General features: G+C 39.4%; 2 protein-coding genes across 2 annotated transcripts; one reads left to right on the forward strand and one right to left on the reverse strand.

Moving 5' to 3' along the window:
• Positions 1-1,049: 1,049 nt before the first annotated feature.
• On the forward strand, positions 1,050-2,180 carry LOC137952283 (protein SOB FIVE-LIKE 5-like). The gene is made up of 4 exons (XM_068799402.1): positions 1,050-1,467; positions 1,577-1,657; positions 1,742-1,816; positions 1,908-2,180. Exons 1-4 carry the CDS (start codon positions 1,093-1,095, stop codon positions 1,941-1,943), a joined length of 567 nt encoding a protein of 188 aa, XP_068655503.1. The 5' UTR covers positions 1,050-1,092; the 3' UTR covers positions 1,944-2,180.
• A 2,599-nt stretch (positions 2,181-4,779) lies between these two features.
• LOC137951069 (uncharacterized) lies at positions 4,780-10,213 on the reverse strand. The gene is made up of 2 exons (XM_068797634.1): positions 9,444-10,213; positions 4,780-5,524 (listed from the first exon to the last, which is right to left on the reverse strand). The coding sequence occupies exons 1-2, from the start codon at positions 10,190-10,192 to the stop codon at positions 4,879-4,881; spliced, it is 1,395 nt and encodes a 464-aa protein (XP_068653735.1). The 5' UTR covers positions 10,193-10,213; the 3' UTR covers positions 4,780-4,878.
• Positions 10,214-11,752: the final 1,539 nt, after the last annotated feature.

Below are 11,752 nucleotides of genomic sequence, written 5' to 3' on the forward strand. Positions count from 1 at the left end.
TAGTTCTTGTAAACCTGGAATCATTTGAGATGGCTAACATCAACAGACACTGCACATTAAGAAAAAAACCTACTGAGATGGAAAGAAGAATATTTTTATTTTGCACTTGAAAAGCAGAGAGAGAGGCGGGGTTTAAATATGAGGTCATGTGGAGACATTAATTCCATAGTCAACACAAGAGTCCTTCCCTTGCCCATCTATGCAAGGACCACTCTTAAATTTTCTTCAGAGCTCAATCATCTCGAGCTACTCCTGGATAAAGAAATGAGCCATACATCATGAATGCACACGTGTGCTTGTCCCACAGCTCAGGAGATTAGGTGGGAACAGCCAGTAAATGCTCAGTGTTTTCAAGTGCAGAAGACAGATAAAGAAAGAGTGAAAATCTATAACAAAATGCCAGCGTCTTCGGTCTTTTCATAGCTACAGAGCTTTAAAAATACAAACCATCCAGTAAATGGAAAAACTGGTTATAGAAATGGGAGAGAGAAGGGACAAACAGGACACCAACAACAGCTTACCATTTCTCGTCTCCTTCCTTTGTTTTGTTGGTTATGGGGAATTGGGTCCCAGAGAGGAGCCCTCCGAGTTGGGCAGAGGAGCAGAGCAGCGCCATATGAGGGACCAAGAGGGGCCGCACCATCAATGTAAGGTGGCATTAGGAGACAAAAGAGAGAAAGTAGAAAACCTTACTGAGAAAAAAGAGAAAAACACCCCCTTTCTCCCAACTTTCCGTTCACGGGATATGAAATAATGGACGCGTCCTCCCTTTTGTTTAGAGAGTACACAGTGCCTTGCTGTATTGCATGTGAGGCCGTTGTGGCTCCATTCCCTGCCCCCGGTAACACGTACACATAGGTAGAAAGAGGACAGAGGATAGAGAAGGGGCAGTTTTGATACATTGCGTGTGGAAAATAAGATGGTGAGGGACGAGAGTAAGGACAAAACGAGTCTGAGATCTGGGTGCGATTCGATTCTTCTCTTTCCATAAGCTGGAAACGAGGAGGAGAGAGAAAGACCCAGCCATCACCGAGTCATCTCGTTTTAACAGGGGGGGAGGGGGGAGACCCATTTGTAGTCACTTCGTGGGAAATGAAGAGAATGGAAGAGGAGGCCTTGGAATACTGTAGCCGTTGTGAATCTGGTTGGACCATGTATCTGGATCAGTCTCTTAAAAAACCCACTTCTCTTTCCGCGAGAGAATGTCGGGTTCCTTGCAAGAACGGTGGTACTGGTAAAGAAGAAGAGGAAGAGGATTTGTCGATGGTTTCCGATGCTTCTTCCGGGCCTCCTTTGTTTCATGACGATGACGACTACTTTGATGAAAATGGTTGTTTTTGTTCAGAACCTCTAGCTGTATTGGCTAAGAAGAGTGACAAAAGGAGAAGGACCCAAAGACAAGAACAAGAGAGGCATTCGTCTTTAATGGATGACACAGCTAGCTCCCACCTCTTAAGCTTCCCCAAGGTAAGTACAAGAAGGGCTGAAACTTGAAAACATCACTGTAGTTGGATGCATTCTGGCTTCATTAGCGAGTCACAGATTTTGCTTATTGAAATTCTGTTGGGTTTTACAGGGTGGTTACAATCTAGGCAGCAAGGCATCAATGGAGGATGTTTTGGACTTCTCTATTGGTTTCTCTGCAACACATGTCGAGGTGTTTCGCGTATCCCAATGGGACCTTTTAATATTCTTCATATTGTCTTTCTGTTTAGAGAACTGATAGAGAGTGTTCTTGCAGGGAAAATCTTCTCCGAAGGAGCAATACAGCTTCTTCCAAACAACTCTTCCAGCCAAAACAACGTCCTCTAAACAGGTTGAGTATTTCATCAGCTTCCTGCCTGCAAGATGCTTAATGTAGTGTCCAGTTCTAATCTCGTTTACTTCTCTATCTTTTTTTGTTACAGATACGCAAGGAAGAGAAAAGGAACAAGATATGGTGACTGCTGTTTCACTTCCCACCTCTCGTCATGTGCCTGGAAAGAAATGAAGCAAATGGAAGTTTTGTAAAGAACTGGGATCTCCAAGGGATCTTGGGTGGTTTTCTTTGTCAATGCAGTTGGAAAGAACCAACTGATCAAAAGAGAAAATAATGAGTTTTTACTTCATCCCTTCTGCTGTGAATTTCTGTAACCTATCAAGCTTTCCAGTTGTCTTCAAACTACAATGCTTTATGCTCATCTCATCTTTTTTTCATCAGTTTCTGGAGCGGATAATTAATAACAACATACACCTTACTCGTTGCTAAGTAGTAAAGTATGCCTGCAGGTACAAATCCAGTACCATATTGGCGTATTATAACCTATTCCATCACTAAATGATAAAGAAAGGATATTCTGAATTCCCACAGTAAAATAACTGTGTTTGTGTGGGTGTAAAATATCCTTTTGTCAACTCTTGCGGGCTGAGAGAAAACAAAAATGCTTCAGTAATAGAATGGAAAGGTAACTAGTCCATGATATTTGTCATCAGATAATAAAGAACCTTGGATTTTATTGAGGTGTCCCTGTCAATAACAGGTTGTCTGAAAGTCAGAAGATCTGCTTCATTGATTTGGGGAGAGAGGCCATCAGCACAAAGGCATCAAGTGTTCTTATAAGATGATCTCACATCAGGCACTGGAGTGCACTGAGATGAGGTGGGATGTTTCCAAATCTAGCTTCTGCCAGCAGGATAAAAAATGGAGTATGGTAAAGCTAGTAAATCTTTTCATATTTCACATGGCACAATCAGCTGAAAAACTACTTGCTGATGTAGCCTGGTATTTTTGAGGAAAATTTTCCAGGTTTCAGAAGCACCCACAAATGTTAGATGATAGATCTTCTCATACAGGATGCTACTGGAGAATCACTTTGAAATAAGAGAGGAACTGGTGATTTTCTGGATTCTTTCCATGAGGCTGATGCCCTCTGGATTAGTGGCCTGTTAGAGTCTGGAAAATGGATGAAGCCATTTCAGGATTTAAATTGCCCCATTAAACGGTTAGAATTGTCTGGTTGAATGTCTTCCACGGCATCCTGGTGGCAGGGCCTTTTGTGGGGAAACAGGAAGGCCCCAACTGCTGTGGTGTGCTTCTCATAATCTCTCTTTATCTCTGTCACTTGTTTCCTGGCATGGCCCTTTAGAAAAAGGAGAAAATGGAGCATCATCATATCTTTGGAATGGACGTGGGTTGCTGAAAGGGAAGACCCATGTCTTTGAGGATCTGGATAGAGCTCCATTTGCTACTAAATTGAACTGTTGGAAAAGTAAGATTAGGTGTGCATTAGTTTAATCTCTGAGAAAAAGGAAGAGAAAAAGGGTGAGGGTTAGTCAGAACTGGTTCAGAGGAGAAAATGCCAAAGTTAATGTGGAATATCTGATGGGTCTTTTAAACCTGAGATTCTGCCTCTGATCTGCCAGACTCAAGACACCATGCCAATTTAATACTCTTTACAATCTCAGACCTCATTAGAAATTCCTCACCCCCTGTTATTTTATTTGCTCTTTTGCTCCCTCCAAGACTGTCTCCCTTTGAGGCTCTCGTTGGATTTGATGTCCTCCCCATATTTTTATTCATTTTCAGTCAATTCCTTGTCTGCTGAATTGAGTCTTACCATGTAGGAAGAAATAAGAAGCATTTGGGAATTTGGGATGTTCAACTTTGTTTATTTTATTATATAAATAACTCTCCTCCTCCCCTTTTCTCCATCTCCCTGCCTCAATTATGTAAAGCCTTTACACTTCTCACCCAAGTTCATATAAAGAAATGGAAACACCAAGTTGCTGAGATTGTCCATTAAAACTGTTAACTAACTTGGACTAAAGTCTTTTTTAGGACAGATCTAAACTCAAATTCAACACTTGAAAATCTAAAAGAATGCATTTGTCACAAAAGAATGCTCCAACAAGTGCTCAATTGTACAGAAGACTTGCCTAGCTGCTGCCCATCTTGTCGGCTGAGAATCTAAAAGGTATGGAATCAAAATCTCCTGCTTCCAACCAACCCAATTCTTCAATTCCCAGAAGCAGAGATAAAGCAGGGACTGTCTTTCTATTCCATTCTTTATTTGAAAATTCCATTTCCATTCTCCAATGCAATTCTTGGTTTGTTCCCACTTGGAATGACATCATAGTCTGTCCCCATATCTAGAAATGGGATTTTTGGCCCCTAACTTCTCTCTCTTCTTCTCTTTTTTTTTTTTTCCTCCTTGTCGAACCTTGGTCAGGTAATGTGGTTTTGGTTATCAATAGCAATAATCTATGGCTTTCATGTGCATTGAACTCCCACAGGGGCACATGCCCTCGCCTAGATCTTGCCAGACTTTCTGGAATAGTCTGCCAAAGCAGATGCAATTTATATGTGAACTCCAAGTTCAGCAAATGTCTTTTTACAAATAATAATGATTTATGTATCTTGATGGGATGATTTCATAATGTTGAGGTTGTTTTTATCATTAATTATAATGCTGGTTAAAAAATTGAATCATTTAAAAGTACATAGCAGAGTATATGAGTAATGTGACTAACATGGTCATGAAGAACACTTTAAAAGAAGTAAAACGATTAGAAAAGGAAGAACATAATTCAACTAGACAATCGGACTAAATTGCCAAACAGGCAGCTTCATTGCAAAAACCGATCAAATGCAGCTAGTGCAAACATAGCAAGCAACATTTGTAACATCACACAACGGTACATTTATCTTTCCCCCCTGTGAACGATTTCCATTACAGTGGAGATCTCCAGACATGACTTGATTAAAACTGAAGCGTCCATGAACAACTAAGAAATTAGATATATAATCAAAATCCAGCTCATAATTGAAGTTGGAAACGACCAACAATAATCTACAGAATTGCACCCTCCCGTTAGATGCCTTAACTTCAAACAGAAAAATCATGAATGCATCATATCGTCTTCTTCTCCCTCTCTGGGAACTTCATTAAACATATACTGACTCTGATACTCCATCAAGTACTGGGTTGATCTCTTAACATCAAGGAAAAGATGGTACACCCGTGTGATATCTTCCATCTCCACAACTTTTCCCTTCCTCTTTTGGCAAGCCAAAGCAGCCGAGGTGATCAAATGAATTGCATACCTCAATGAAGTCTCTACACCAATCTTTGTTAGTAGAACCTTTGCATCTTCTGACATTTCCACGTCTTCCTCTTCGCATCTAATATCAAGTATCTTACGAATCTCATCTTCTGTATAGGGTTGTGTGGTGATGATGAGTAATCGATCAAGCAGATCTATAGGGATTCCATGTGGGGATTTGTAATTTGTGCCACGGATGGTTGTGATTCCTCGATTTGTGGCAACAACCAAGATGGGAGCCATTTCATTCTCCAATGCACGATTTAGGAAAGAGAAGCACTCAATATCAAGCATGTGGACCTCGTCAATGAATAGAACACCAGGAATTATCTCAGCTTTTCCTTCTTCTCTCCATTCTGCCACCTTGGTGTCAATTTGTTCCCTTACTTCGGCACGAATTTCACCTGTGTCTCCAGTGAAGAGAGCGAGGAAACCCTGTGTTCTGAAATGTTTAAATGCATTAGAATCAGATATGCATACTGGAGGGAGACCAACAAGAGTTCCAATGGTATAAAAAAAAGCTTATTCACCAACATCCTAGAGCTACGAGTAAAACTGCAACGAATATTGAATTTAGCAATAGACATAGCCTACATATATTGTGTTATGCTTCACATTCATGTACAACAAATCCAACTGCCGACAAAATTTATCACATACACACACACACGGAGATTATGCAGTCAAGGCCACCAAATCCATAGGTCATAGGTGATATGTAGCTTAGTTTGAGTACTATAAAATTCTTTATTTTTGGATGATGGGCGTAATTAAAATTTGACAAGCAAGCAATCAGGTATAAAGAAGTTACTTACACAGTGTGGTACAAAAATCTAGACTAACAAGAAGATAACCCAATGTAATTTCTAGGAGATGATATGTGAGGTTTGATAGCTTTGCTGGAAAGATGAAAATTAAGTATGCCAACAGAATTGATAATAGTTTCTGCATGTTGTATAGATGAAAGATATTTTCCATCTAAGATATAGAAAAACACGAAATGCTTCCTATAAGCTCAACTGTCTACCTCCCACGCTTGAATTCTCTCTAATCACCCAAACTAATGCTCTCAGCATTTGAAAATTTTGTCCACAAAGGAAGATAAAGAGCAAGGAACCCAAACAGTGTGTAACCAAACTTTTGGAGAGATTATTCAAGCAGATTTTGGAGAAGTTAAGTGTGTCCCATATAGTTCACTAATTTACCTTGTCCTTTTACCTTCCCTAATAAAAGAAAGAAGCAGACTTTGTAGAAACAAATTAAAAAACTGATAAAAAGTAAATAATAATATTAAAAAAAGTGAAAGGCTCAGAAAAAGGTCCTGAAAAAGAAGTTGAGTACCTTATGCACAAAAGCCCACAATTAACTTAAATAGAAGATTCTTGCCTGTCCATTGCCAAAAAAGAGTTCATACTAAAACTTAGACGGACACTGGAAATTCCAAAACCTCGTACAGTCAATAGGTAGGTCACTGACAGGACCATCAGGTAAGGTATAAAAGAGTTCCAGGACAAAAAAACGAAGAGATAGACTGAAATCCACAAATTTGAAAGAGATAGCTGATTGGAGAAGCCAACTGTCATGAACTCAAAGTTCATATCAGTTCTGAAATTTCTCATATCCTATAAACTGGAACTAGTAGAAGTTAAATACCATATGTGAGATAGACAATAAGTTCAAGCTCCAAGATAGTTCATAGCACAGGTTTAGAAGTTGGCTCAAATTTTATGTCCTTTAGAATTACAAGTTTCATCCATGAAACACAGAATTTTAAATTCCAAAAGAGCTCTTAATGGCGTGGAAACTATAGAAGTAATTGAAGTTATGACCTACCTTGGCAGCTGCTCTATTGGTGGGAGAGGTCCAGATACACCAGTATTGGGCCCTGCACTATCTGACTATTTCTCAGCTTCATCCTACTATGAATGCTCATCCCTAATCACCCTAGTGAAGGACAGCCCATAGTTGGTCTCTCCTGGAAACCACTTAGCCCTTCCAAAGTACATCACTTTATATTGACAACATCAGATTAGAACATTTAGACTTGATATAAATGAGGTAAAAGAGGCTGTCCTATTGTCAACTCGGGTAAATTTTGTAGTGAAGTAGAAGGATCAGTAAACCATATCTTCCTGCACTGATCAATTAGCTTTCTGGTGTGGACAGCTATTCTCAGAAATTTGGTATCATACTATGCTTCCTGTTAAAGTTGTGTCCAGGCTGGGGTATCTTCAATGTATCCCAACATCTTACTATTACCTGGCATTACACACAGATACGTCAATGCACTGGCTGACAGTCTTGCCAAGGAAGGAGCCACTCTTCTGGAACTAGTTATTCGGACTTGATCCACACCTTCCTTTCTTTTACTTTGTCTTCTATTCTGTATTTGTTTCCTTTCTAGTTGTACCTTTCTTTATTTTCTCTTTTGCCTCCCCATCATGTTTGAGAGTTATCTTCTAACACTCTTCTCTGGCCAATGAATTCTCTCTTGTGTTGTTCAAAGAAAAAAAGAAAGAAAAAAGTTGGATCTTGGTCCATTCCAAAATGATTGGATGAAGTTAGGAGAATTTTTCTAACTAATTACAACAAGATTTTTATTGACATAAACCTATGTAGGATTATTCTCACTAACACTCCCCCTCGCATCCAGACCCACACAAATAGGTAACAGGCCAAAAACGTGGATAAAGCAAATGGGGTACAAATTAGACAGGGAACAAATTAGATCCAATCAAATAGACACCTTTCTTCGATACCATGTTAAAGTTGAGCCTAAATCGATCCTAACATGACTAGCCGAATTGAGGAGGTTTTTCCCAACTAATAATCATAAGATTTTTCTTGATATTAACTTCTGTGGGATTATTCCTCTGCTAAGACTCTCCCTCCAGTCTAAGCCTACATAAATAGACCACAGAACTGAGAAGTGAACAACAAAAATAAGTAAAAACTAAATGGGGCATGAACTAGGTCCATTTGGAACAAATCCTTTGCTTTGATACCATATTTGAAGTTGGGTCCTAGTCCATCCCAAACTGATTACCTGAAGTTATGAGCCCTTCAACCTCCTTCCAAGTTACATCTTCTAATGAGTTGCATTGCCTTTTTAAACAGTTGGCAAATCATGTCGAAGATTGCATTGGCTACTTATTCATGGGGCCTCTAGGTAAATATGAAGAAGAAATGACCAACACCTATGAATCATAGAACTTGGTAGCAGTGGGGTGAAGCAATTTGTTGATAATGCCTAGGAATCAAAGAACTCAATAACTCCACCTCCTTTATCACTTTATACCAATCCGATCACTAGAGGGTTCCGCAAAACAGTTCACCCATTTAAGGACTTGGGTTAGATTACCATTTACGATATGGAATGGATACGGTCAGGGGTATTCCCCACATGATTATCTGATTATCTGTTTGCATTGTAGAGCAATATTGTAAATGTTTCCTAATAAGGAATGGTTTAACTACATTTATTTAATTAAATGTAATGATGATTTTAATTTGTAACATATTTAACACTAAAGATTAATTAATTATATGTTTTGGTCAATAATTTTATTGGTTTATATGATCTTTAATGTTAATTTATAAGTTTTTTGTGATTATACCAAGATTTCAGTATCAACATGGTGGATGTTGGAGTAGAGAGTGCACAGGCAAGATTGTTTTCTGGTTAACTGTCTTTTTTCAAAATTTTCTTGCAAGAAGATGGCCTCAAGTGTGGGGCATGTTCTTCTAGTTCACCTGGTTGGACCTGATCTAATTCCTGCCTACATACAAGTAGGACAAAGTTATGCAAAAGAACCTGAAAATATGAAAACATTGTGAGGAAAGAGAGGAATGAAGGCAAGTCTTAGTTGGCTGTATTTTCACATGGAGAGTATGGGGGATATAGTTCACTAACTAAAACAATGTTATAAGTCTACCTTTGTCCAACTTCAAGCGGTTTATTTTCCTTACAAGAAGCATGGTATAATCCAGGTTCTTCACTAATATACTCCATGTTTTAGTCCATAGTCTTGCAGACATCCCTAAAAATGCTAGCATAGTTGCACATTTTTGCCACCAAATGAAGACATAGTAAGCACATTCCTTTTCTCTTTTCTCCAAAAGAAAAGAAAAAAATACAATGGCAACGATTTCCAAACATAAGCCTATTCTAATGTAGTTGTCACCCTTTTTTATTTGCATCTCACTAAAATTCAAACTCCATTGCAATCTAACATCTCAAGTTGAGGGGAATTTTACCTCTCCATATTTTATTTCATAACAAAAATATTCAACTCCACTAGCAAAAAACCATGCCAAACGAAAAGATAACCGAGACCAATAAAAGTGGACAGCAAGAATACCGGCTATTGATAACGTCAATCTCATGAAGTGTGACACAGTGCACCACTTCCTTTCGTTTCTGCAACTCCCCATCAGGGCACTGCACGAACTTTGTTTGTGGCCCCATGGCATCATAGTCCCTCGACCTGGCGAAGGAGCGACCCAGTTTGGTAATCTTTCCAGAAGACTTGTCAATGGCAATCACATCCCCACTCTGCACCTTCTCCTTCCCCAACGATTCAATCATTTTGGTCCCTAAATCGTACACTGTCTCCATTTCAGTAGTCTTAAGGGTAAGCTTACCGGTCTTTGAGGCAGCTCCCGAGACTGCAGGCCTATCGATTTGGACCTCAACCACTTCACCTTCAATGACCTCAGTCTCTTCCTTGATATGAACCCCAATGGCCTTACGGAAGGCCTGAGTCAGGGCTTCGGTCTTGGACATCTCAAGGGAAAAGAGCTCGCTGCCAGCAAGCATAGCAAAGGGGGTTTCCTGGCCGAGGGACTTAGCGAGTCCCATGGCAATAGCAGTCTTGCCTGTGCCAGGCTGTCCGGCAAGGAGGACGGCTCGGCCGGCGATTTTTCCCTCCCTAATCATATGGAGGATTACTCCGGCGGCCTTCCGGGCGGAGGCCTGACCCACCATACCTTCAGACACATCACGGGGCTCGAGGGCGGAGTCGAGGCCAAGCCCTCGGATGTGGGAGTGAGCCCCGATTCGCTCAATCCGAGTCAAGTCGCGAGTTTCTGAGATTTTCAGCTCCGCCATGGTTGCGCAGACAGTTGCAGAGGTAGGGACTGGGAGAAGAGAAGAATATCACGAGGGACTCAAGGCCAAAAGCCCGCGCTTAGGGTGGCATTGAACCGAGCCGGTACACGGGCGACTCGAGCTTGGCTCGGTTCCGGCTCGGTTCGATTCGATTTATATGGGATCTGGCTCTTTCAAGAAAACGAGCCCAATTCGACCGAACCATGGTTCAGTTCGAAAGCTAGCGAGCCGGATCGTTAACTTAACGTGGGCCCGGGAGGCGAAAGCGGGAGTCGTTTTCGACTCTTCTAGTTCGAGATAAACTCTTCGTCTTTTGTTCTCGACATCTCGGTAATAAGGGGGAAGAGGGAATAAGGCGTTCGACAAGCGGCGATTGAGCGAAAATGGGGGGAATTTTGTATTCTAAAATTTTCATTCTTCCCCTCCGATTTCTTCCTCTGAACTTCTTCCTCGCCAATTGAAGTGACAGAATAGAGGTAATTTTTTTTATTGTTAATCTTCTAGGTTTTTTTTTGTCACCCATATAACACTAATTTTATTTTATTTTTTATCTTATGTATTCCATTATTTATCTTTGATCGGACAAACAGCTCATGCTGTTTTAGAGTTTCTTCCTGCTCATTTCTCAGGGGTAATGCTCTAACCCTACTATTGATTTTTATGTTTTTAGTTCTTATCGTTTTGTTGTGTTTGATAAAAGGAGGTTTTAGTTTCAATCATATATCAGATAAAATGGGGTTTTAGTGTTTGATTTTTATCAATGTGATGAGAGCACTTCAATGTTGTTCACACTGAATAAGAAACTCTTTCTATGATTGGAGGAAATATTTTGATTCATGGATTGGTCTTGCCTTATTTGTCATTGGCTTTCTGATTGTTTTGTATATTTTTTAGTTATGCTTTAGTAGGTTTTTGTTTTTATTTCTATACATAAAAAAGTTTTAAAATATGTTCATCGGTTGGTATTTAACTAAATTTGGGTCTCATGTTTTTATATATTTATACTAGTTTGAGAAAACTATGAATTTCATGCGAATGGTTGCTTCCTTTTCTTCCATGGAGCCACTTCTATTTGATTTTTTTTATCAGACAATAATAAGTTATATTCCTTTGTTTTTGTCATAGGTGGAGATTTTGTTCATGCGAAAGAGACTTCTATATTGTTTCCTTAGTATGAAAACAAAGAGTTAGAATTTATAAATTTATACTGGATGAATAGTTTTTATTTGGGTGATTGTAAATTGATATTGATATTTCAACAATGTTTTTTGTATTTGATTATTGAATAACGTTTATGCATAATTATGCAGTTTTTATGAATAGTTTTATGTAGAGTATATAGATAATTTTATATATAATTTATTTGACATGTATTTTATGCAAAGTTTTAAATATAGGTGGAAGCTCGAACTCGGTTAAAATTATTGGGCTCGAGCTCGATTACAATTTTAGGCTTGAGAGTAGGTTCGACTTGATTTGATGCCACCCCTACCCGCGTCGTGGCTTGCCTTCAAACGAGGGGTTTTAATTCAGACTTGGGAGGGTTTAGAGGGTACTGGT

Source organism: Aristolochia californica, unplaced genomic scaffold (assembly GCF_029961685.1).
Source record: "Aristolochia californica isolate CCGP_79_NKW_82.1479 unplaced genomic scaffold, dmAriCali1.0.hap1 SCAF_15, whole genome shotgun sequence".
NCBI classification, from domain to species: domain Eukaryota; kingdom Viridiplantae; phylum Streptophyta; class Magnoliopsida; order Piperales; family Aristolochiaceae; genus Aristolochia; species Aristolochia californica.

What these genes read in the sequence shown, in the direction of transcription:
- LOC137952283 (XM_068799402.1), top strand. Translation starts at nt 1,093, where the DNA reads ATGAAGAGAATGGAAGAGGAGGCCTTGGAATACTGTAGCCGTTGTGAA. An exon ending in TCTCTGCAACACATGTCGAG is followed by an intron (nt 1,658 to 1,741) that starts GTGTTTCGCGTA and finishes GTGTTCTTGCAG; the next exon opens with GGAAAATCTTCTCCGAAGGA. An exon ending in AAACAACGTCCTCTAAACAG is followed by an intron (nt 1,817 to 1,907) that starts GTTGAGTATTTC and finishes TTTTTGTTACAG; the next exon opens with ATACGCAAGGAAGAGAAAAG.
- LOC137951069 (XM_068797634.1), bottom strand. Translation starts at nt 10,192, where the DNA reads ATGGCGGAGCTGAAAATCTCAGAAACTCGCGACTTGACTCGGATTGAG. An exon ending in ATTGACGTTATCAATAGCCG is followed by an intron (nt 5,525 to 9,443) that starts GTATTCTTGCTG and finishes TAAACATTTCAG; the next exon opens with AACACAGGGTTTCCTCGCTC.